This window comes from Pinus tabuliformis, chromosome 7 (genome assembly GCF_031772625.1).
Source record: "Pinus tabuliformis cultivar Carrire ecotype Pingquan chromosome 7, CPIR1, whole genome shotgun sequence".
In the NCBI taxonomy this organism is placed as follows: domain Eukaryota; kingdom Viridiplantae; phylum Streptophyta; class Pinopsida; order Pinales; family Pinaceae; genus Pinus; species Pinus tabuliformis.
In genome coordinates this window covers 325,824,658-325,852,180 of record NC_142293.1, presented here as the reverse complement: position 1 = coordinate 325,852,180, position 27,523 = coordinate 325,824,658, and the positions used below count along the sequence as shown (strand labels likewise).

The window sequence follows — 27,523 nt, the reverse complement described above, 5'->3', positions numbered from 1 at the left end:
ATCGCCAAAAGAACTTGGGAGATCAGATTTGGGAATGAGTGTTAGAAATGTAGCATTAAAGGGTTGATAGATAGAACCTGAACGCCTGGATTCTTCCACTACATCCACTAACTCATCACCAATGAATTCAAAGAAATGTTGGAAGAATTCAACTGTCCAGCCATCCGGACCGGGGCTTTTGTCCTTTTGCATCGATTTAAGGACGTTTTCAACCTCCTCTTTAGAAATAGGTGCCGTGAGAGAGTCATTGTCTTCCTCCTCTATAAATCGTGGGAAAATCTGGGTAACCCTTATAACTTTTGCAATTGAAGCTTCACCTGGAGCTTTAAAGAGGTGTTTGAAATAATTAACCCCCTCAGTGGCCAACTCTTCGAAAGAAAGCGCTAAATCACCATTTGCTTTCTTCATTTCCCATATTGTGTTTGAGTTTTTTCTCCCTTTAGCATAATTCTGAAAAAACTTGGAATTTTCATCCCCTGCCTGTAACCAGATCGCTCTGCTTTTAAGACGCCAGCTTTGCTCCCTGAGCTGAAGAATTCTCCTTCTTTCCATTTCCAACTCATGAATTCTCGATCGAGACTCACCTGTACCATAGCCAAAACTATCTGGATCTTCAAGGAGGGCGAGTTCTGAGTTAAAAGCTTGCATTGATTCTTCTTCCTTCAGCTTCTTTTGGAGAGCCCAGAGTTTGGAGGCGGCCTTCATCCTTTATAAATTTTCCATAAAAAGCTGACTTCGATTCTCATTTTCATTGACAACAGCTTTCCTCCAAGTATTATGAAAAAGACTAGTGTATGATGCATCCAAAAGCCAAGAGGAGTTAAATTTAAAAGGAATACCTGGCTTGGTTAGATCTCCCTTCACTTCCAGGAAAACCGGTAAGTGATCTGAGAGGCCACCATCTCCAACCCAATGCCTGAACGCCTGTAGTTTTTCAGCCAGCAGATCACTTATTAAGAATCGATCTAGTTTCTTCTCGATCCAGTCATCTCCAATTCTGCGGTTCCTCCAAGTGGGTCGCAACTTTGAAGGGATAACATCCACAAGAGGCGACGAGGCCAATTTCTGATGGAAGAAAGCAGAGAGGGGGTCCGCTCTGGCATTGACCCCCCAAGATTCAGTCAGGCCCAGAGAAAAATTGAAGTCTCCACCAATAATAAGATTTGGATGCGCCAAAAAAGACTTAGCGAAGAAAGAGTTCCAGAACTTCTCTCGCTCCGAAATAGGACCATAGATATTAAGAAAAAGAAAGGGAATACAGAGTTCGTTGGAGAAAAGTTCCACCGCCAAAACGTTTTCTGATCCCCAGGAGGAGATTTCACGCGCCACCTTCACATTAAACCCCAAAACCACACCTCCTGAATGTCCATTTGCATCCATTGCATGAAAACTCCAACCCGGCAGAAGCTTATGAAGACAGCCTATAATTTCATCTCCTTTCCCAAGATTTTCTTGAAGAAAAAGAATATCAGGTTTGTTGGACCTGACCAGATCCTTCAGAGCTAGTTTTTTGGGGATACTAGCAAGACCCCTGCAATTATAGGATAAAATGATCATCTAAAAATCTCAGGGGGTGATTGCTTTGCTCTAAGCACCCCTGGCAGGGACATCTGCTTCCCTCCAGCAATATCAATAATAGCCTTCAACTTTGCCTTTGACAAATCTGATTTCCTCCCTCTTAACTTCCTCGGACCTATGGACACCTCATCCATTTCCAAACCGCCTACTACCAGTCCTTTCCCTTTCCTGGTGGCTAAGGGTCTTAGGTTGTAATGAGGTTCAAGGCCTCCATCTCCAAAATGCGTAGAGCCGTGAGAAGGAGGGGATGGAACCGTCATTATAACACTATCTGATGGGGCTAGTCCCATCTTCAGGTCTGGCATATCGTTTGAGAGTTGACATAACAGACCTACCTCACCACTACAAGACACCTGCAGAACGCTTGAAAAGTGAGGGGAGGAGGATTGAGGGGGGAGGGGACAATCCTGATTCGATTCATCCATTACAGGGACTGCTGAGAAGCCGACTGTAGAGAGTTGAGGTGATACAAAAGCACTAGCTATCACCACAGGCTGAACATTTCCAATTCCCCCCATGTGCTCCGGACCCAGCTCCTGAACGCTTGCCAAAACTTCGGCCTCCTTGAACTGAACCTCTTCCTTCTGAGAGGTTATCTTCTTTTTTTCCTTTTCCTCTAGCTTACTCCCACTTTTCCTCTGCCTTCGACGACGACGATGGCCAAGAGGGCATTCCCGAGCCAGATGTCCATAAACTTGACATCGATGACATCTAAAAGGAAGGTTTTCGTAGTCCAGGGTCTGGATAAACTCTAGACCGCGATACTTCAGAAGCATAGCATCCGCCAGACCTTCTTTGGGGTTTAAACTTACCATAAGGCGGGCAGCGCTCCAGTCGTGAGTGTGTAAATAAGATTTATCTGAGTCAAGAAACTTACCCAGAGTGTTTCCGATTGAGGAGAAGGCCGAGTCAGTCCAGAATTGAATAGGAAGACCCATTAGTTTGACCCAGACTGGAAACTCCTCTGTTTTTTCTTTCTGGGCATCAAAAAGAGGCGACCATTTCCTGAATAAGATAGGCCTCTTCCCTAGGCTCCAGTGCTTTGCCAACACCCATTCGACATGCTCCTTTTGCCCAAACCGAAGACAGAACCAACCTCTGTCAAGCATCTTAATCTCTTCTGGTTGTCCCGGAGCTTCTTTCCATTCAGCCAGAGCCCATTGCTTGATGAAGGCCACCGAGAACTTCCTTCCACGGACTCTGCCAACTAGAAGGGTTTCCGATGCTTCCAGCGCCCGGTCTATGTGGATATCCACTCCAAAAACACAGCTAGGTCGCTCCGCCTTTTTCCTGAAGATTTTGGACTTCTTCCTCTTTCCACCCACTTCCTCCATCTTGTCTTCTCTCTCTACTACCTCAAACGACTCAGAACGCCTTTCAGGCTGAGGATAGGTGCCTTCATTTAGCTCCTCGGCCATCCTAGAACCCCCACCTGCCGATGCTGGAAAGCGACTTTGGTTTTGTCCCTCTTTTCCTGATTCATTCAACTCCCTTCCCGCCTCTTCTATAGTCGGGGGCCTAGCAGAGCTTGAAGACAATCCTTTCCGCATTATATTTTTCCCAGTTCTCCGTTCAATGGCATCTTTTTCCTTTACTCCTGCTTCCACTGCCTTTTCCAAGCTTACTGGCTTCCCTGACTGCTTCGGAAAGAAATATTGCAGGTTCTCCTCGGACTCTTCAAGTCCCCAACAGGCGAGGAGGTCTTCGGGTGTCGGTTCAATTTCCAGCGACTCCTTTTCAAAATGCCACTCCCGCGCTTCACCTAGTCCAGACTCCATTCATGCCAAAAAGAAAGCAAAATTCTAAAGACACCAGCGACTTCGGGCCCACAACATCCAGCTCCCAAAGCTCAGCCATGGCCGCCAAGGTAAACCGTGCAGGAAACCTGTTCAAAAAACCCCGTTCTTCCATCCTCATCATTTGTATTTATACTCTCCTAATGAGTTCGATTTACCTATTTGAGCTTACATTAGCCCATAAAATAAAAATAATGTGCAAATAACTGACTTTTGGTGACAAGCCCACCAAACAAGCTCATGAACAAAATAACAAGCCTCTCAAGTGGTCGAATAATGAATAATGCATGTCGTTGGGCTTTCTAAGAGGCCTGATGAAGTCCATAAGTGCCAAAACGATGAATTGGACTTCCAAAAGTAATGGACAATGGGTGGCCCCTTGTTCTCCACATAATAAACGTGTGGTGCTCCCAATGGATCTGAGGGCACACAAGTGACCTCAAGGGTCTCCAAGCAAGTCGAAGATGCCTGTAGGCCATCTGTAAGGGCTCAAATGATGGTGTAAGTGATGTCACATCAACATAAATCCTGGGTCATCTGCCAAGTGCATGGTACAACTATGGGGTTGACTGGGCAAAGGTGAACCAGGTGCATCTTCCTCATCGAATAGGTGAATCTTGAGCAATCTTTGAACATCTCTTGGGATCCATGGAGTGTTGTCTACTGCTGTGGAGGCCCATGGCTCTCAACACACACCCTAAGTGTGCCAATGTAGCCCTCTAGAGGGTTAGGGCCTCGTATAGGGAGACCAAACCCAAGATGGAGACCACTTGCAATCCTGCATAAGATCCAATGTGTCCACTAGCCTTCTAGTAGAACAAGTCATCAAGGAAATAGAGTAAAAGAGCTTACAACCATGGACAACAGGTGGGGACTACATAATGGCATGCCCTTCCATGATGGGCTTTGGCATGTGCAAGTGTCTCCAAGCTCCAAATGTTGTTAACCAAGTATCCCATTAGGTGGTTTTTACTTCTAAAGGGGATAATATGTCCAACGTACATTCTTTGAAAGATGGTGGCATGTGATAAGAGATGAATGGAGTCGGGGGTGAAAGGGGGCAGCCTTGGGCCACATGCTGGGGTACAAGGGTAGCTAGTAAAAGGGAAGCCCACTCTTGGGTAGATAATGTATAGGAGGGAGCAATCGTGGTACATGAGGTGCCCCGACCTTGATTTTTCCACCCTCCTTTATATGCCTTTTTACTTTTATGATTTTTCTTTAATTAATTGCTCGGGGCTGAAGGGGTAAGAGCATGATGTGTGAGATATAGCAGTGGATACCCCTTTTAAGGTAGGGCGGTTCATTGCCCACCAGGGGTTGGGACAATTATGCGGTCCTAAATGATAAAAGAGGCTCATCTAGGGCCTGTAGGAACCAAGGTGATGGCCATTATGATGGTGGGGTAGAGCTCATGTATTGGCTTTTGCCCACTTGCTAAATGCGTTTGTCTCGACCATATTTTGCATTTTGTGGTACATTTCCCTATTGAATGTGGCCAATTATGCTTTTGCTTTTCTTTTCAGCTGCATCAACTTCCGAGGCATCATTCCAGGCTTGACCCAAGGTGTGGGCAAGGGGAAGGGGAAAGCTAATCACTATGTGGACCCAGTGGAGGAATGTGGACACGGGTGGGAGAAATGATGAAAGGGGTTATAATGAGTGGAGAGCGGGCAATATATGTGGATGAGGAACCGTGATCATGCAACCAAAATTTGGGTTTCCCATGAAGTACCATCCCTAAAGCTAAAGAGTCAGTAAAAGAGATGCCACGGGACTAGAATCTAAGGTTAACATCCAAAAGGGGTCTAGGGGACAAGAGCACAGACCTAGCCCATTCTTTCCGCCGAATCCCCCCATTAATCCATGCCAAGAAGTGTTCATGATAAGCAAACTACAATACTCAATTACCTAATGACAAGGCATACCTTTAGGTTCGGGATGCCCACCTTCAAACATAAGATCATGGCAGGTGGGTGAGGGACCACATGCCTGGCTCAAGTGGTGGAGCAGTGGCACAACGAGCTAGTTGGTGACTGCAAGGGGCTGCTGGCTGAGGACCATCTTGGAGAATTTTTTTATCTTAGGGTTATCACCCACAAAATGGTGGGTAACAACACCATTACAAATCTTGTCCACTATATACATCCTTTAAAGAAACTTGAATCTAGGATTGCTGCAAACCTTTCCTATTCTAATAAACTCCTAGATACCTAGTATTAGTGGCAAATGTACTACAAAGTTGTAGAATTGTAGTTTATTTACAGATAGAGAATTAGGGCTGTTACCCACCACCAGTGATAGTTTTAAAAACCGGAACCTAATAAACCAGGTTTCAAGCAGGAACTGGTCAAATCGAGATTGGTCAGGTCGAAATGAATCGGTGATCGGACCGGTCCACCTAATAAACTGGGTTTCAAGCCGAAACCAGTGAAACCGGTGTTGGTCAGGTCTAAATGAATCGGTCTTCAAAAAAATACATGAAATAATTAGTTTTTAATAAAAAAAGCTATTTTTAAGGTTTAAAAAAATGATTCCAAACCAATAGAGACAAAATATGCAAGGTTTGCTCATATATATAGCATGTAAATGTGAATATTACAAAATGGCATCAAGTGCAATACATATCAGCGACAAAATACATAATCAATGAGGCTCTAAATGGCCTCTAGAGTCTGAAAACAATGCTCTAAGCTATGGGGTCACTGACCTACTACAAGTCTACATATCAGTGATCAACAATATGATCACTCCTCATCATGATCAAACTCATCACCACTACTAGACAAGAGATCATCAACATCAGCTACATAAATAATATGGCGTAGAGTTTGAGGACTCCTAAAACTCCTCTACAACTTTAGTAGTAGTAGCAAAAAATGAAATCAAAACTACAAATCATTGATCAACATGGTCGCTCATGAAACTCATCATTGATTCAATGCTACTAGAAATACATAAACATCATCAACAAGAGATACATAAACATCATTTAGCTCAAAGTATTCAGACTTGGATTGCTCAACCTTATAACATGATAGAAATTGAAAAGGTTTAACATGCCTAACCAATGATTTTGGTTTGAGTGAAGGGTTCATCTCCTCAACCTTCTAATGTGGTAGAAAAAGATTAGCATGCCTAACCAATGATTTTGGTTTGAGTGAAGGGTGCATTCTTGTTAAGGCCATGGTAGAGGAGTTCAACAATCAATACCACCAACATCAACAAAGTTCAACAATCAATGCCACCAACATCAAGGTTCTTAAAGGGCTTTATGCTCTTGATCAAATGCCAATCTCATACCCTCACGCATGATAGAATCAAATGGAAACATTGCAAACCCCAAACAATGAAATCTTGAAAACCATTAAGTTTGCTGAATTTTGAAGGAATCCTAAAATTCTAGTTTCTCCATATGAAACCCAATGAGGTCGAAACCACTCTCAAACATCCTAAGTCATTTCATGGCAATGTTAAAAATTTAAGTAAAATGATGAAAATGAGAATTAAAGGAAATGTCGCTTTTACTTTAAGAATTTAACATTACTATTAATTGGCAACATTGCTAGGGTTGAGATGTGTCAGGAAAATGAGAGGGTAGGCATGTTTTTCTTGGAGGGACTATTTTTGGAGGAAAAGAACCCCAAATTTCCCTCAAAACAACTTCAAAACTCAAAAAAATGCATTCTGTGGGGTTTATAGTTGCCCTGGCAATAAACTGACCGACTTATGATGGAACTGGCCGGCTTGACTTGTTACCGGTTCAAACCGGCCAGTTTTTAGAACACTGGTTCTAGTGGGTGATCCCATAGGAGAATTTTTTCTCCTAGATTTGTCTTCAGCCGACAACCAACAACTTTGACAACCACCTGATAGCTTTGATGTGCTACTTTATCTCCGCCACCTGAGCTAGCTATTATATACCCTTGCTTATCTGTCATGATCGCATGTTTGAAGGTGAGGCATCCACTTCTGAAAGTACGATTTTCCGTTATGTAATTGGGTGTTTATGCTTGTTTTTCTTGGGTACACTTTGGTATGGATTACTGGGCAACTTGGAAGGAGGAAGGGCTTTGACTATAGTTTTGTTCCCTAAGCCCTTGCATCCACTCGGGGTTAATCCTGAATCCTGGTCTCGTGGCATCTCTTTTATTGGCTATTCGCTTTAAGAAGGGCACTATATGGGAAACCCTGATTTTGTTTGTGTTGTCCTTCTTCCCGATACCATATATGTCACTCCCCTCTGCTCATTACAAGCCCTTTTTCACATTTTCCTATCTGGGGCCACATTTGTCCATTGGGTACACAAGGTGTTAGCATCCCCTTCCCCTTGTCCACACCTTCAGTTGGGTCTAGAAACGATGCCCCAGAAGTTGATGCAACTAAAAAGAAAGATAAAAGCATAATATGGCCACATACAAAAGGAAATGTACCACAAAATGCAAAAGTTGGACGAGATAATCAAATTTAAGCACGTGGGCAAAAACCAAGCATGAGCTCTACCCCTTATCATTATTGCCATCATATTGGTTCTTAGGGCCCATATGAGTGCCCCTTGCATCATTAAGGAACCCATGGATGTCCCAATTCCTGGTGGGCAATGAACTACTCCACCATGAAGGGGGTAATCACCGCTATATCATACACAACATGCTCTCATCCCTCTTAGCCTCGCACAGTAAAATAAAAGAAAATCAATAAAAGGTAAAAGGCAAATGAAGAAGGATGGAAAAACAAAGGTCAGAGTAACTCATGCATCCACGTATGTTCCTTCCTTATATTTATATACCCAGGGTGTGGGATTCCTTTATCATCGCTACTCTTGTACCATGGCATGTGGCTTGGAGCTTTCCATTCATCCTCACTTTGTTCCATCACTATTTCACATGACACTTGCCATTTGAAGGATGTACCTTGGACATGTCATTCCCTTAGAGGTTGAAACCACCTAATAGGGTCCTTCATTAACCACTCCTACCTAAAAAGGTAACACTGTTACATGTTCAAAGCCCCAAATTTGGAAGGGAAACCCACTATGAAGTGTCCATCTCTGCACTTGATTAATGAGCTTATTCACTCAATTGCACTAATGAGTTATTGTGTCTGAAGGTGAGGAGACACATTGGATCTTATACAAGATTGCATGTGGGTTTTTCATCTTGGACTTGGCCTCCTTATAAGGGATCCAAGCCCTTCAGAGGATCATGATGGCATTTGTAGGGTGAACGTTGAGGGCTGTGGGTCTCCATTCATGCAGAGCATTTATTGCCACACCATGGGCTTCTTCAACACCATTACTTGCTTGTTCGTTGCCCCAGTTATTCGAGATGATGATGCACTTGGACCAAGATGCCCTAGCTAGCTACATATTGCACTTGACACTTGGCAGCTGATCCAAGGCCTAGAGGAGGTTGTCTTTCCTAGGGAGACATGGGAGGGCATGTGTCATCTTTGAGCCCTCATTGATGGAGCATCGACATGATTTTGAGCCACTTGGAGACCCATGAGACCCATTTTGGTGCCCCAAGCCCAAAATAGGGGTTCACGAGATGTTTTGTAGAATAATGAGGGCATTGCCCTCTTCATCATCATTTTTGAGGCCCTCTACCACATTTCTAGTTTCCAATTGTTGCAAAGGAGGAAAAGCAAAGTTATCTATTGAGATTTCAATTGCTAGAGTGTCTTCAATTTGCCTTCAAGGAATAGCTTGAAGCAAAGCCACTTATAACCCATATTTGACTTATTTCTTGTGAACTCTATGATCTTACACCATTTTCAGTGCCACCAGCAGGAATGGAGCATTGGGAGGCCAAGTTTGAGCATGAGCTAATCAGAGATAAGGCCTTGAATTCATTCTAAAATAATTTTTTTGTACTGGTCAAGTAGATTGTCTATTTGATCTTGGGAAAAAAGAGCTAGTTCTGGGATAAATTATTAAGCATGTCCTTGGACATTGAGTAGCCCTTTTAAACAACCTTTAAGATCAACAACCATGGAGTCTTACTTAGAGGTTTTCCCCAAATATAAGAAGAGGTGACCACTAGAGGCATTGGTTGTCGAAATATAGGCCAATGTAGGGGAAAAGCTCCCTCTAGGAGAGAAAGGGCTCAATACCCTGCCTTCCATAGATTTGTCACTTTATATAACAAATGTATAGGTGGCCTTAACACGAGGAGTGAGCAAACTTGTTTGGAATGAGATTCCCTGCTAGGGTTGTTTCCCAAGTGGGAGGCCTTATTTAATCTAGCAGCAAAGCAAGACCTTCTAGGTCTCTTTCCCACCAATGGCCTAGATCACCCATTTAGCACATGCCACACAGGGCTGGAGCTTGTAGGTGGGTTTTGATGATTCCCAGGTCTCCAAATTTGTGTGGAGTGCAACAAAACTCCTAGTGGATTATGTGAATACCCTTATTTTTGTTTGTTTTGGCCCATTGAAAGCTTTTGAGAGTCTTCTTCAATTTAGAGTTGGCCACATTAGATAGCACCCAACAAGAGAAATAGTAGGCATAGGTAGCAGCCAACACTTTAGTGTAGATTTGGGACTTCATTATAAGAGCTAAAGGCTTAGTGATCTATTTGTCTTTTTTTTTCCTCCACCCTTTCTACGACATTTGTCACTTTATATAACAAATGTATAGGTGGCCTTAACACGAGGAGTGAGCAAACTTGTTTGGAATGAGATTCCCTGCTAGGGTTGTTTCCCAAGTGGGAGGCCTTATTTAATCTAGCAGCAAAGCAAGACCTTCTAGGTCTCTTTCCCACCAATGGCCTAGATCACCCATTTAGCACATGCCACACAGGGCTGGAGCTTGTAGGTGGGTTTTGATGATTCCCAGGTCTCCAAATTTGTGTGGAGTGCAACAAAACTCCTAGTGGATTATGTGAATACCCTTATTTTTGTTTGTTTTGGCCCATTGAAAGCTTTTGAGAGTCTTCTTCAATTTAGAGTTGGCCACATTAGATAGCACCCAACAAGAGAAATAGTAGGCATAGGTAGCAGCCAACACTTTAGTGTAGATTTGGGACTTCATTGTAAGAGCTAAAGGCTTAGTGATCTATTTGTCTTTTTTTTTCCTCCACCCTTTCTACGACATGCTTCCAGAGATCCTGAGCTGAGGCATGAAAGGTGAACGGTATACCTAGACACTTGAAGATTTGGCTCGGTTGGATTCATGACCAGTTTTGGGAGGCTAGTCAGTCAGGCATAGGTCATTGGATCTCCCTGGAGCAGTCTTGGCCCACTTAATTTTAGACAATAAGCAGAATTTTTCTCATTTGTTTGGAGAAACACATTTGATTTTACATGACTATTATCTAGTTATTTAGCTCATTTGCTTTTTATGCTTTAGGAGTTGCTTTTGCATTCCTGTTATGTACTTACTCTAGATGTACTACTCAGTCCCATTGACCTACTATTGTGGTCATTTGTTGGACATTTATAACATTATCTTATCTTATCTTATTACTAAACAATACAAATTTACATCAATAATGATGCATCAGGAAGCCAAATCAGTGTTTCCTCCTGCCATAAGCTGAAAGAGCAAGTATGTTTACTTCAGATTTGACATCTAAAGAGTCATCTTTCCTAAATATATCCATCTTGGCTAAGATTTGCAAGGCCAAGTGCTAGTTTTTGGTATCTTGGAAAGTGCATCGATGTCCTGGGCACACATTGGGTAGAAGAAGGTACATTTGCAAGTATGGATAGAGAACAAGAACACATTGTGTTACAACAGAAGGTACAATAGATATAATAGGTCTGTGCAAGCACATGGAGTCTTAGTAGATCCATATGGTTTGTAGATGAGGATGCAACAGTAAAATAGAGTACGAGAGTGCACATAATGATTTGTAGGATTTTAGCAGTGAGGGCTCACGCTTGTCTGCAGCAACAATAGATAGGATAGGGTAAGGTTATCCTTATAGTTTGGTTTAGGAATATGCATGGGTCCCTAATAGACAAGGGACTGTTGTGTGACTTTATTCTTCTCAAAGCTGCAATTGGCTTGCAGATAAAGGTGCATGCATTCATGCATGTTGAGCACTCTAATCCAAGGCACCTTAGGTTAGGGTTTCCTTCGTTAGGTAAGCTGCATGCAGTATAGTTAAAGGCTCTGATCTCTAGGAGGATGCATTCTTGCATGACTCAGATCATCTCCAATTGAGGCGTTGTGTATGTGTATAGATTCGTTGCACCGATTCTTCTTCATAGTCTATAAAGGAGAAGGCGGGGATAAAGGTTTAAATTTTTAATTCATTCAGTTCTGTAACAAACCGTAAGTTAGTTCCTCTATGTTTTTCTTGTAGCAGATTTCAGTTCAGACATAATGAGCAAGTAATAACAGGTTTTGACAGTTCATCTACTAAGTTTCTGTTTTGCTTTTAACAGTGATTTAGCAAGTACAGAATAATTCTGCTTTTTTGCTTAATAACAGTCATATGATTTAGGATAGGCATTTGAGTTTTCGTTACAGTTTTCTGCAATATGTGTTTGTAGACTTTCACATTTTTTCTTTTGGTGGGGTAAACACCAACGGGGGATCTGAACCTTGAATCTCACAATTTACATAGTACTTCATAACACGACGATTGCCAAGTGAGCTGCCCCCCGTTGGTGTTTGTAGACTTTAGCATTATTAGAACAATAGTTTTGAGTTTTTTGTTTTGTTTTGTTTTGACTTCAGCGTTTGGAGACTTTTATCATTAATATAACAATAGTCCAGGAATTCTTTTAGTGCAAAGTTTACTCACCTCGGTTTAGAAAACCTAACATGGTATCAGATTGTAGTTTTTGAAATATTTTAAATTCTATTCATGGAGAGGCAGGTTGGTTGGAGTAGAAAGCCGTTAAGAGGGTTTGAGTGGGCAGTATGTCTTGGCTTCAATGAGTAAAGCAGATCTATGCTAGTGATGGGCACTTGGGTTGTAAGGTGTGAAGCCCCCTAGCTGATCTAGTGAGTGGATATTGAAGCTTTTTCAGTGAAGCTGTAGTAATGGCTGTTCCAGGTATGTGATAGTCACCTTTTGGAGGGTGCCTCTAGCATTGTGCCATGGAAGCCGAGATTGCAAAACCTATTGGAAATGGTAGGATTGTGGTACCTTGTGGAGAAGGAGGTTGTACTGACTACTATTCCCAAAGATATAGTAGGACAAAACAGTAAGGTAGGGAGTGCAAAACTAATGCTATTGGATTTGGTGAAGGATCACCCTATCCCTTGTGTCGTCGGCAAAAACACTACCAATGATATGTATGATGCCTGGTAACCCTGTACAAGAGTGTGAACAGATCTAGTAAGATGCTTCCAAGGAACAAGCTCACCATTACTTGCACGAGAAGCACAAATACAATAGCAAGCTATCTCATGAAGACAGAATAGTTGAGAGATCAAATTCTTGTAATTGGGGACATTATTGAGGATGATGTACAAGAGTGTGAACATATCTAGTAAGATGCTTCCAAGGAACAAGCTCATCATTACTTGCATGAGAAGCACAAATACAATAGCAAGCTATCTCATGAAGATAGCATAGTTGAGAGATCAAATTCTTGTAATTGGGGACATTATTGAGGATGATGAGCTAGTGTGGATTTCTCTAAATGGCTTCACAACTTCGTTGAGGTTATCTATGGCTGGGAGAAGTTACTTGACTTTGAGAAATTGTGGGATGCTTCCATTGGAAAGGAGAGGATACTAAAGCAAGTCACAATTAGTTACAAGGACGAGGATAATGTGTCAAATCTAGCCCTCATTGGGAAGGTGAGAAGAGAAGGTATGAAAGGAGGACTTCCGGCGAGTCAAAAGAGCAAGGTGGAAGAATTAGATTCTTTATGTTAGGGGAAGAAAGACTTGAGTTATATCTGGTGCTTAAAGTGCGACAAGCATGATAACTATGCTTCTTTGAATCTTGAGAGGAAGAAGGAGAGGGACAAGCAACAACAAGAGTTTGCAAGAAGTCTAGAATCTTCAATTGTGAATGACTACCAGGCTTGATGCTATTTTCACCATAGTGTCATGTCTTTCCCATTAGCACATTTTCAGGTGTTGGATGGTATGTGAAAATTCAGACACATGACTTATGACAAAAAGATCTTTATTAGGTTTCAAGGACAAAAGGGAGGACTGTCTGTGTAGTTGGGTGATGATGTCACATAAAGATAATGAAGTCGAATAATTAGACTGTTGTAGTTGGAGATACAATTGAGGATAATGAGTTAGTTCAGATTCCTTTGATATGGCTTTAGTCTACTGTGGCACAACTTTGTCCATGTTATTTGTGGCTGGGAGAAATTACTCAACTTTGAAAAGTTATGGGATGCTTTCATTGGAGAAGGGATGATACTAAAGCAAGTTTCAACCAGTTACAAGGGAAAGGATGATGTGCCAGACCTATTCACCATTAGGAAGGTGAGGAGAGAAGTTAGGAAAGGAGGACTTGTGGGTTGTCGGAAGAGCAAGGAGAAAGAATTAGATTTTTCATTTTAGGGGACGAAAGACTTGAGTCATATCCAATGCTTTGGGTGTGACAAGCATGATCACTTTGCTTCCCAGTGCCCTAAAAGGAAGAAGGGTAGGGGCAATTAGCAGCCAGAGTTTGTGGGCAGTGCAAAATCTTCATGAGTGAATGAGTTGACTACCAAAGTTGATACTAAGTTCTAACTTTGCAATGGTGTTGCGTCTTTCCATGAGCACAATTTCATGCATTGGATTTGTATGTGGACATTGGAGATTCCAGACATTTGACTTAAAGATCTTCAGTAGGTTTGGAGCAAGAGGGAGGATTGCATGTGGAGTTGGATGTTGATGCCATGTACCTTGGAATGGATTTGTCTCCATACCTTTCCTGATACTTTTAGGAGATGTTTTTGAACTAGAGTTTGTCATATATGTTCCTGAGTTAATGGAGAGTTTTCTTTCAGTTTCTTGCATGACAAATTTATGATGTTTTGTGAGTTTGATGGTCTGCAAGTCACCATTAGAGACAACAACCAGAGGATTGTGAGAAGGGGGATTTTACAGGCTACTTGCAGATCTACTTTAGGAGGTATGGCAGACAGTTGTGATGGAGTATGCCTTCATCATTGACGACAATTACAGAACTGACTGTGGAATCAAATGATTGATTCCTTGATTACAATTTACAGCTGATGGGAGTGTGGGATACTTACCAAGATAAGGTTGTTACGGAAGGATTCTCTCTCCCAAGAGGGTGTTGACCTTGATGAGACTCTTGCTTTAGTTGTTGGAGGATTCTCCTAAGAAGAGGGAGTTGCCCTGGATGGACTGATGCATGCACCACCAGTTTTGGATTTTAGTTCAGTGAGTTGTTTCTCATGTTGGGCTTTTCTGAGCTTAGTGCAAATTTCAACTCATTATTGGATAGATGTGATAAACTTGTCTTGGTCCAGTATACAGATGAATTCATTATTGCGGGAATCCGGAACAAATCATAATGTGGTGTGAGAAGATTCTGAACAGTGAAGATGGCATGAAGGACAAAGAAAGTTGGCAGGTTGCTGATGTAGTGTTCCTTGTACAGAGGATTTTCACCTTGAAAAATTTGAAGAGAGTTCAGAGAATAGAAGGAAGCAATGACCTTGATTCATGTTTCTTCAGGTTCGTTGGTGGTAACTGTTTGACCAAGCCCGTAATAGAGGGGAGGTTCCAGATATAGATGGAGCATCTTGTGTTTGGCAGAGAGCACTTTCCTTGGTAAGAGGGAGTGTTAGTTTTCAGTACCTTGGAAGTGTGTCCAAGTCCTGGCTGCACATGTGGCATAAGAGGGTATAGTTACAGGTTTGGACAGAGAACAGTTCAGTAAAGGAAGTGCTGGGACAAGTCTGTATTACAGCAGAAAGTACAGTATATATTGCAGATCCATACAGGGATGTGTGGCAGTCTCAGCGGGTCTGTACAGTGTTGAATACATGCAGCAGGATGGTCTGAAAATGAGGGTGCATGCATGTTGTCCCAGCTATAAGTAGGATAGGATAAGGTTATTGTTAGAGTCTTAGGAATAAGTGCTCATCTCTACGAGACAAGGTGCTCTTGTGTTGCTTTACCATTCTTGAAGGTGCAATTGACTTCAGGATAAAGGCACATGCATTCATGCATGTCGAGCACTTCAATTCAAGGCAGGTTAGGTTAGGGTTTGCTTATTTAGTTTGGCACATGCAGTCCAGTTAAAGGTGCAGATCTCTAGGAGGATCCAGTTATGGTGTTGTGCATGTGCCCATATTCATTGTATCTTCTCTTTTTCCTAGTTGACAAAGGAGAAGGTGGGGGTATAGGTTTAATTCATTCAATCTAGCATTGAACAGGGAATTATTCTGCTGTATTTTTCCTGTAGCAGATTTCCTTTCAAAACTAATGATTAAGCAGTAACAGCTTTTGACAGTCCATCTACTGAGTTTCTGTTTTGTTTTTAACAGTGATTTAGCAAGCAAAGTTGCAAACAGTAATTCTCTTTGTCTGCTTAATAATTAATAAGTGATGAGATTTAAGATAGACCTGTGAGTTTCTGTTATAATTTTTTGCAGTATTTACCTGTAGACTTCAGCATTAATAGAACAACAGTTTTGAGTGGCTTTCAGTTTTCAGCTATCTAGTAGTTTAGGAATTCTTTTAATGCAAATTTTGCCTACCATGGTTTAGAAAATTAATACCAAGTCGGATCTAAAAGTTTTTTCTTCTCGCAGCTTCAATGGAGTAGACAACCTATGAAAGCTTGCTTGGCATTGTCTTTCTAACAAAGATGATATGTCTGTCGGCCTAATCATATGCCACACATTACGTTGTGTGCGTTGGGCTCAATAATCCTCAAAAAGGACCCCTTCCCAATAAAGAGGGGCAACAAAGATAATGTTCTACTCTGCAAAAATCCATACCCAGAAATCTATAGCAGCCCCTAAACACCATTTGCAGCTCCCTAAGATCTGTCAAAGACACGGTGGACCATAAAGATATGAAAGGTGTTTATGTAATCCCATGTTCCTGTGGGACCCCTTACATTGGAGAAATTAGCCTCCTCATAAATCAAAGGATTCATGAGCTTGCAGCTGACATCAGACATTGTAGGACTCGCTCCTCTGCTATGGCAGAACATGCTGAGAAGACAAAACACCACATATGTATAGAAGAGACCCAGGTCATTGCTAGGATCGATCATTTCCATTACCGGAAATTTAGGGAGGTCATTGAGATCGAGGGAAGGTCAAGTACTCTGAATAGGGACGATGGCTGGAAAATTAGTAGTTGTTGGATCATGACTCTTTCTTCTTAAGTGTCTTCTCTTTTATTTGTTTCCCCTCCTTTCTTTTCTTTTTTTTTGAGTTTCTTTTCAGGTTTATTTTCAATATCACCTTCTGATTATTTTGTTCCCTTTTCTTGTTAATTCCTAATTTTAATGGCTTATTAAGTTATTATTATTTCCTGTATTCTAGGTGATAAATATTAATAATTGATAATTGGTTTTTTCTTTTTTGTTCATATTTACAGTCTTACACACACACACTTATATATATTCATACATTTATATGCCTATTTATATTTTATTATTAATAATATTCATTTATATAAACTTGGTATTTAATATTTTTTATTTTACTCTTATCTTGTTTTATTTTTAGTCCTTTCATTTATCCTTAAATAGTTCTTTATTTTTCTATTTTCCCTTCTATTATTATATCCCTTTCTTTATATATATATCAATTTGGAAAAAGTCGAAGTCGGGATTAAATCAGCAAGGGTCCAGAAATTGAAAAAGTCTTTAAAGTTTGGAGGTTTTTGAAAAAGTCAGCAAAATTAAAAAAATACAAAAATATTCCTTTTTATTTATTTTTTTAAAAGTCGTTAAAACTACCTCACTCATGATTTTTTGGAAAAACTCCCGATTTTATCCAGACTTTTTCGATAAAATCCTGATTTTTTCAATTTAAAAAAAAAAGTCGTTAAAGAAACTACCTCACTCACGATTTTTTGGAAAAAGTCCCGATTTTCTCCCTACTTTTTCGATAAATCCCGATTTTTTCGTTTTCCAAAAAGTTGCCAAAAAATCGGCCGATAAAATAAGCTAGCTCAAAAAATCGAACTTTGCTGATCTTATTGCGACTTTTTCCTCACTGTTAAATAGTTCCATTTAGTGTTTTTCTATTATATATATATATATATATATATATATTAATTATTGATACAATTCTTAGTACTTGTGTTTTTATTTTATTCCTTAATTTATTTACTGTTTATTATTTTTTGTTTTTCTAGTCCCATTTCTATGTTTCTTTGGATATAGATTTTCATATATATATATATATATATGCTTTTATTTATTTATATACATTTATTGTTTCATTTATATAATATTTACTAATAATATAGTTAATTATTCTTGAGTTAGTGTTTTGTTTTTATCAGTGTTGATAATATCGCCGAGATATCGGCGATATTCGGAAATATCGCGATATTTTCGGCGAGCCGAAATATCGCCGACCAAATATCGCGATATTTTCGAGTTTTGAAAATCGCGCGAGATTTACGATATTTCGGCGATATATTGGAAAATATCGCGCGACGACCTAAAATATCGCCGGCGACCCTGAAAACATTCCGCGCGGGCTATATAATTCGATTTTTGGTTTTTTTGAAGTCATTTTGGTTTTTTCTGAGCGCTGGAAGTCCAATGTGGTTGCTGCCAAGGAGGGTTTGAAGCCAATACGCCATCAACAACGAAGATTTCTAAGCTGCAAGTGCCAAGAACTGTAAGACAAACTCGATTTTCATTCTTCCGGTTCCCTACAATCATTTGCTTGGTTTTTGATTTGATTTCAAACTGCAAGGGTTTGCATTGAACCACAAACATGAACCACTTCCACCGGACAGGAGCAATCAACAGACAAGTCACAAAAATACGCTGCCATTACCATATAATATATATGCACAGCGTGACAGCATAGAGGATTCCGATTTACAGATGGCAGCTGTGTAATAATTAATTAATAAATTATGTAATAAACCATCAGTAATGTGATGTCAGGTTTATGAATGGAATTCTTATAGGTGTCTATAAGATCATCAAGACTTTCTTATATGTAACATGGGGCAGATTTCAAAGAACCTTTAAAACTTAAGATCCTTCCCTCTCAATTTTACTTCTGCCCCCAAGATGGTCGAATCTAGAATCTATCTCAAGAGCTTGATGTTGTGTTTCCTTAGAATCCAAATATCACAGAATCTATACTCCATTAATTATATAAAGAGGTTGATAGTAATAGGGTTCCTATAAACACACATCTACGTACATTTCCATCGATTTCGATTGGATTCAAACAACCACATTTCACATCATTAATGTAACTAATTTCAGGCCTATACACTTTAATAGAATGCCCACAATTATCTAAGTTCTTGACTTCTTCTATTTTCAACATACTTCAAGAATGTCCATTGTCTACCTGATGGATCTTAGAACTTTAGAAGCCAATGATAACGCTTACAAAAACTCAGATGAAGAGAAGGATGATGATATTCTCAAAGATCCGAACCTTTTCAACTGCTAAAAACATGTTGTCATGGATAAGTATCAAAGTTTGAAGAAGTACTGTTGGAATTTGGAAACCTCATCTTTTCTCTCCCATATCGATGCAATCATCAAAATCCTCCCTCCATAAGCTCAAAAGATGCTGCCTTCTTCAAAGATTGCACCCTGCCTTGCTGGTTAAAGATGTAACTTTCTCTGTGCTCACTGCTATGAACTTATGAAGTCTAAGAATGCATTATGCACCTACAACAATGGTATAAGTTATAAGTTATAACAGTTATATATTTTTCCCATGCTTGGCATAATTCTGAAAGAAATTGTTCTCATTCCGTGCCAATTTGCTATGTGTTTCATTTGCCATTTGGATACCTCACCTTACAATATGTTCATACTCTTTTGTTCAAGAGTATTCAACAGTCAACTTGTATTACACTTCTATTCAACAGTCAACTTGTATTACACTTCTATTCAACAGTCAAGTTAAAACTGTTTTGTAAAATGATGTGGTTATTTGTAATTTGAAAATTTCGTATTACTTATTAAGTTACTAATTCCAAATTTTTTTGGTGCTCTAGGTTTCCGTTTGAGTCAGCCCACTGGGCCACTACAAAATACAAATATGCCAAAAGCCTTGGACCCATTTTGGGAGTATGGGAGCCCTGATGGTGGGACAAATCGTGCATATCTTACATGCAAATTGTGTGGGGACAAGATGACAGGTGGGATTACACGACTGAAATACCATCTTGCTAGACTCAGTGGACATGATGTTGGGCTTTGTACAGTTTCTAGTCCGGAGCTTATACAAAAAGCTCTTGAGGCAATTGAAGAAAAGGACAGAAAGAAGGAAGAGGCGGAAAGAAACAAAGCTGAACGTGCAGGTAGATCTTTCGGGATATCTTCTCCTGATTTTGGTGTTGAGGGTAGTGGGCCTAGTGGCCCTAGTGGGAGGGGCTCCACAACTGGCACACCATCACATGCTACTGCTAGTGTGAGTGCGAGGTCATCATTTTTTGTTCCACGAACAGGCGCTGGAGCACAACCTGGCATAAAATCGCTTGTTAAAAAAAAGGAGAAGCAAGAAGCAGATAGAGTCATGGGGAGGTGTATTTTTTGGAGCGACTTACCTCTCAGCATCACGAAAACCAATCCATTTTGGCAGCCAATGTGTGATGCTATTGCTGTTGTGGGCCCAGGGTACAAAAGTGCCACATATGAGGAGTTGCGGGGGCCAATTCTTCAAGCAGAAAAACAGGACATCAACTCTAGATTGGCGGAGTTGAAAAAGACATGGGAAGTCACTGGATGCATAGTGATGTCTGATGGTTGGACAGATAGGAAGGGTAGGACCCTTCTAAATTTCTTGGTACATTGTCCTAAAGGTACCATGTTTATTAAATCGTTGGATGCATCAGAACATATCAAAGATGCAGCAACGATATGTGAGTTGTTAGATGGGTTCATTCGGGAGATTGGTGTGCAGAATGTGGTGCAAGTCATAACAGACAATGCAGCTAATTATGTGTCTGCCGGCAGAATGCTTATGGAGAGGCATCCCACATTGTTCTGGACTCCATGTGCAGCGCATTGTCTTGATTTGTTGCTTGAGGATATAGGGAAACTCTCCTTCATCAAGGAGGCAGTTGATATGGCTAGGAGCATCCCCAAGTTTATTTATAACCATGCTTTTGTTCTTAGCCTTGTGAGGAGGTTCACTAGAAACAAGGAGTTGCGACGTCCTGCCATCACACGTTTTGCCACAACCTTTATTACTCTTCAGTCTTTGCTTCGATGTCAGTTTGAGTTGAAGCAAATGTTTGTGTCTGATGATTGGCATAATTGTAGATACAACAGGAGACCTGATGGGAAAGCCATTGCAAAAATGGTGTACTCTGAGACATTTTGGCGTGGAGTAGAAGAAGCATGTGCAGTTAGCGAACCTATAGTAAAGGTTCTTAGATTGGTGGATGGAGAGAAGCCTGCAATGCCTTATTTGTATGAGGGCATGGATAGGGCCAAGGAGGCCATTCGTTCCTATTATGCAAACAAGGGTTCTGTTGGCCTTGATAGGCAGATGATGTTATGGGATGTGATCGATAGTCGGTGGACAGGGATGCTTCATCGACCCATTCATGCAGCAGCACTCTTCCTCAACCCCGCATTTTCATACAAATGCAACTTTGATTTTGATAGCGAGGTGATGGAAGGGCTCCATTCCTGTATTCAGAGGATGGTACTTGATCTTGAGCTTCGTAGCAAAATCAATCGCGAGGTACAGTGTTATCAGGATTGTGTTGGCCTATTTGGCTTTGATGATGCCATTAGAGAAAGGGCCCTCTTCATGCCACGTAAGTGACAAGTCATCACTCATTAGAAATTAGAAATTTGAATTTAATTATGTTTTAACTTTTAACTTTTAAGTTTTTGAATTTTTTATTTCATTATTTTGTTGTAGATATTTGGTGGCGAAGCTATGGTGCAAGGGCACCAAATTTGCAAAAATTGGCTATACGAATCTTGAGTCAAACATGTAGCTCTTCAGGGTGTGAGCACAATTGGAGTGTATTTGAGAAAATACACGCCAAAAAGCGCAACAGGTATAACTTTGAACTCAAGCCTTCAGTTGAGCAATTACACTTATTGTAATTTCTAATTTTTAATTTATGACCTTCAACTTCAAGTGTCAAGAGTCAAGAGTCAAGACTCATTACTTTTTTTGACACTCTTACAGGTTGGAGTTCGCACGCCTCAACGATTTGGTGTATGTGCATTACAACATCCGACTTCGAATGAGGCAAATAGAATCACCAATGGATCCAGATGCCATTTCCTTAGACAATATTGATGTATTGTCTCCGTGGAGGGTGGAGTCTGAGGAGCCCATATTGGAGGAGTCACCTTCATGGTTAGAGCCAGTGGCAGATGATCCATTAGAGCAGGGGCAGCAAGAGGAGGACTCGGAGTCAGAGGAGCAGCAGCACTTAGAGGAGGAGCAGGAGGAGCAGGAGGAGGAGGACACTGCAGGAGCATCAGCATCAACACCATCTGCTATAGATATAGGAGAGCATAGCTCCATGCCTAGCACTCATTATTTGACATTAGGTGCAGAGGCAGGGTCAGGGCCTTCTACTACTAGGGGCAGGCCTGACAAACAACCCATCATGTTTTCCCGTAAAAGGGGGAGAGGGCAGTAGATAGATAGCTGCTAGTTTTATTTGTTATGCTACATGTAACTCATGATGATGAGATACTTTTATATATGTGATGTTATTTTGTATTGGTTCTCCACATTTGAGTCCTTGAATGGACAATTATCAGGGATCAGCAGGATTTGGTATCGCCTTTGATATATCATTTCTATTTGACATCATATATATCAGTGTTTTCTTCATATTTATGTGCCAATGTGTTTATTTCATGTTGATATTGCTTTATATGTTTAAAAATCTGAAAAAAATGAATATATTATGCATTTTTTATGCTTGCCAATATTTGCCGATATTTTCGCCGATATTGCCGATAAGATATTTTTTGGACCCTCGCCGATATTTTCCCGATACCGATATTATCAACACTGGTTTTTATTATTCTTTATTTTATTTTTATACTAAATTAAGAGATGATCCTTTCCTTATTCTTGATTAATTCTTATTCTTTATTCTTTATTTTTTAATTGGTTATTTTTTTATTAGAACTTTTTATTTTCTAGAAATTATTTTAGTAATTAATAGGGTTTTGGACGGTATATTGAAATACCTTTGATAAATAATCAAATTATTATTAATTCATTTTTTACCGTTATGATTCAACTGTTGAGAATTATCTTCAACATCTCTACATTATTTAATTATTTAATTGCATGCTTGGATCAGACTCTTCATCTTAATCATGATGATGAATCACATTGGGTGGTTCAAAACGTGTCGACCCAGTATTTGTAAATGTGATTTTTACCGAAAGATTTTCTTGAAACCATTAATAGAGTGAAGCAAATTTTCAAGTTTAAACATGTGAATAATAGAAAAACACTAAATGAAACTATTTAATCAATAGAGATGACAATTCATATAAAGAGGATTTTCTTTGGGGTCATAGTGAAGTCTAGGGTGGGAAAGGGATCATGAACAATTTTAACTTTTGATACACAATTAAATGCTATCATTTTGGAAAATAATAAAGCAGAATATTTACTAATAATATAGTTAATTATTCTTGAGTTAGTGTTTTGTTTTTATTATTCTTTATTTTATTTTATATTAAATTAAGAGATGATCCTTTCCTTATTCTTGATTATTATTATTCTTTATTTTTATTTTTTAATTGGTTATTTTTTATTAAAATTTTTTATTTTCTAGAAATTATTTTAGTAATTAATAGGGTTTTGGACAGTATATTGAAATACCTTTGATAAATAATCAAATTATTATTAATTCATTTTATACCGTAATGATTCAACTGTTGAGAATTATCTTCTACATCTCCACATTATTTAATTATTTAATTGCATGCTTGGATCAGACTCTCCATCTTAATCATGATGATGAACCACATTGGGTGGTTCAAAACGCGTCAACCCAATATTTGTAAATGTGATTTTTACCAAAAGATTTTCTTGAAACCAATAATACAGTGAAGCAAATTTTCAAGTTTAAACATGTGAATAATAGAAAAACACTAAATGAAACTATTTAATCAATAGAGATGACAATTCATATAAAGAGGATTTTCTTTGGGGTCATAGTGAAGTCTATGAAATTTTTCATGAACAGTTTTAACTTTTGATACACAATTAAATGCTATCATTTTGGAAAACAATGAAGCAGGATAGGGGTCAGAAGACTGCAAAAGTTGCTAAAAGGATGGTTCTAAACTTCTAATCCCTCAAAGCCTTCGGTTGCTTTGTCTTTACTTGTGAACCTGTCTCAAACTAAGGCATAATTATATAAACATAAGTTATACCTAGGCATTCAAGAGTACAAATGGGTCATGGTGGGGGAATTCATAACAGGTCCTGCATTGTGGAGGCTTATTGGAAAGTTAGTCAGATGATGTTATGGCGGAATAATTGATGAAATCATGTGCCCTCTCTCTTTTTCTGCGTCACATGTGCATGTATATGCATATGATGAAAGATGCAAGAAGTTCAATAATACAAAGTTCAAAGTAAATGACATATGATATGATTGATCTATCTCTGATATTTGTTCTGGTTGTTTATGAATCTAGGTTTATCTATGGTGAAAGGATGTTATTTTCAATTGGATATGAATTTGAAGCTTAATGGATTCTTGTTTTCTCATGTGAACAGCTTGACATCCTGCTAAAGCCTCTATAGGGCAAATAATTCATATCAATTGATTCTTTATTTACAGTGTACCGCAATTTAACTGTATGTAAGGTTGTTGCATGATGATACCTTTACAGTTGCATGGTTATGATGTTTCAATTTATTAGATGATAATGCCACTTTTACTGAATTTGGTCTACTGTAGGCTGATCTTGGAAAACCAAGTCCATATCAACCTGATCAAGGGAAGATTGAAATATCTGTTGAGTGCAGTCCTATCGCTGATCCAGAATTTGAGGTTGGGCTGAACTCTTAAAGCAGTAGCTATTTTTTCCCTTTTCATGGCACTCTCAAAGCTTATATCGCTTCTTGAATAATATTGTCAATGTTAATTAACTCTAAATTATAGTCAATTACAACAGTTACTTATGTAGCATCAACCTAGTTTCTTCAGTTATTGCCCTACTTATTAAATGCACAGTGTTCATGTTTCAATAAGGAAAATAGCAAAATATACTTGTCACCCCCACTGTTTACATAAACTTTCTAGTCTTGAAGAAACAAACTGGTTCAAACATTAATACATTTGTTGATTTCTTAATGGTCACAAGCTCATTCTTGGATATTCTTTCCATTTATCCAGACGTTTGTCATATGAATATCAGTTTTTCCATTGCTTATATGTTATTCTAGGCATGCATACAGATGGTGTGATTTTATGTTGCTGTGAAATTCCCTTTTTGGCAGCGGAGGGGAGGAGAGCAACTGTCGATGGAGCTTTCTCTAGCATTGCAAAGAACTTTGTTAGGTGGTAAAAGTGGAGCAGGTAAGTGCTTAGTTGAGTAATATTAACTGCATGACTTCCATTTAGTCTATTCTTGGCTCACATCACATTTATTATTAACAACTATCTGTTTTGCACATTGGTTATATTTTTAATGACATGGAAATATAAATCAAGCAGAACAGGTTTTTAAACATACATCTTTACTGTTATACAACTCAGAGGGCTAGAGTCAGTTAAAGGAAGCTAGGTGGGCTCATCTTGTGACACATTGCTAATCCAATTAGTTGCCTTGTGAGACACGGTAAAGTAGTTTTAGTTGCTGAGTTTGAGAGGCAGGTTGTATTGCCTAGCTTGCCACAAAATTTGGTTAGCTCATGTTGAAACCTGAAACTGGATGCTAGGTTGGATCATTTCTACAATCTGCAACTTTTATCTGCATATGACATGTTTCTTTGACATTATGGCAATAGCTACTTACTAGATGGTTGCTCTTGTTTAAGAATATTTATTTGCATTAGAAAGGTTTGTTAGCCGTCAACACCCTGATTTTAGTTTCATTAGAAATTTGGCTGACTGTTAAATCTAAATGAACCTTTTGAAGTCATATATGTGGCCTGTTCTAGTCGTAAACTGCTTGATCTATATCTATTACAGCTCTGTTTAAACAAATTTTATACAAGGACTTGGAATCATGTATAACTGGGCTGGGGTCCTGGCTTATTGACTTGGGAAAATCTTGGAAAATATTGGTAACATCAAAAAATTTATAAAATTTGAAATTCATCTAAAATAAAGCATAAAGATGTGCAAACAAAGTATCTTTGCTACGTATTAAACATCACTTTTCTTTTAGAGTTATAAGGCTTCAATATTGGAATAAACTTTAAAGTCTCACATAAGTGATTAATATATTGATAGTTATTATAAACATAAAATATGGTAGTTAGGTTGTACGGGTAGTACCATAGTATGACTACCTAGCAAATCGAATAGAAGGGGATCAACCCCATTGTATCCAGTGTTCCACTGGGACGCGTCACCTAGGATTGGGTGCGCGCACCCCTTGCACCCCACGCACCCGGGACGGGGGGGCATATGGGGAAATGTTTCCCTAGTGTGGGGGACGCGACTCCCCAAAAGGGGGACGCTTGGGCGTCCCCCCTCAATATGGGCTATGTGTCCCCTGTTAAATTTGCTTGTAAACAATGATTTATGACAAAGAAAACCTAGTATTTGACCATATTTCCCTACTAATGCTATGCAATTCATGGTAATGTTAAATTCTTAAAGTAAAAGGATGAAAATGAAAGATAAAGGAGACATTCTCCTTTATCTTTCATTTTCATTCTTTTACTTAAATTTTTAACATTACCATGAAATGACTCAAGGTGTTTGAGAGTGGTTCCGACCTCAATGGATTTCATATGGAGAAAGTAGAATTTTAGATCTCACTCAAAATCCAACAGACTTAACAGTTTTTCAAGAATTCAGGATTCGATGGATTGCAATGTTTCCATTGCATTTTGTCATGTACAAGGGTATGGAATTAGTATTTAATCAAGAGCACCAAGCCCTTTTTGTACTTTAGAGTGACTTTTAGACTCATCACTCCACTGTTTTTGAGTTTTAGTTGACTTTTAGACTCATCACTCCACTGTTTTTGAGTTTTAGTTGACTTTTAGACTCATCACTCCACTGTTTTTGAGTTTTAGTTATATCAATTTACTATTCCAGTTTTCAAATTTCAATATCTATTATAGTCTATTTTGCTTAGTACTAATTAGATTCTAGAATGATGAATGATGAATTCTAATTTTAAATCAATTTAGAATCTAGAATGATAAATGATGAATTTAATTTTTAAATCAATGTAGATTCTAGAATGGTGAATAATGAATAATGCATAATGAATATGGATTGGAGTATTTCATTATTGAATCTTGTGGTCTATGGATGAATCATGTATGTATTAGTAAGGATGATGAGTATGGATCAATGTATTCCATTATTTAATTCAATTATTTATGTATCATTGTATTTATGCTTTCATTATTGAATATGAATTTGAAATATATATATATATATATATTAAAAAGGAAAAAAAATATATACCTCGACGTCCCCTCGTCCTCCCTAAATTTCCCTAAAATTTGAGGGTACTCCCACACGTCCCCTTTGTGCGTCTCCCCGCACCCGTGTCTCCCCATCCTGGAGTCTTGGTGGAACATTGATTGTATCTAATGAGTTCATGATAATACACTATATTGCATGATTTTCTGGAGCGTGGGAACGTTGGGAACTTGGCTACGGGTTTCTAGAATGGCTAGAGGTTTCCTCAAAATTTACAGGAAACGGCTAATCGGGAGCGGTAATATTATATAATAAAAAAATTAAAAATAATAATCAAAATTAACATTGATTCAAAATACTCAAATATTAAAATCAATTTAAATATATAAATAATAAATATATAATCTCTCTTATATATAAATATATTCTCTGGGTGTCTCTCTCCTTGAGTCTCTCCCTTTTATAT

At 39.1% G+C, this 27,523-nt stretch overlaps 1 protein-coding gene across 1 annotated transcript in view; it reads left to right on the top strand.

Annotated features, from left to right (window-relative positions):
- The window catches only part of LOC149247245 (3'-5'-exoribonuclease family protein), a 136,196-nt gene that overhangs the window by 12,062 nt on the left and 96,611 nt on the right, over positions 1-27,523 (top strand). Inside the window, exons 3-4 of the mRNA XM_089458164.1 lie at positions 24,406-24,498; positions 24,948-25,026. Coding sequence (XP_089314290.1) covers positions 24,406-24,498; positions 24,948-25,026 — 172 coding nt within the window. The remainder of the gene's footprint in view (positions 1-24,405; positions 24,499-24,947; positions 25,027-27,523) is intronic.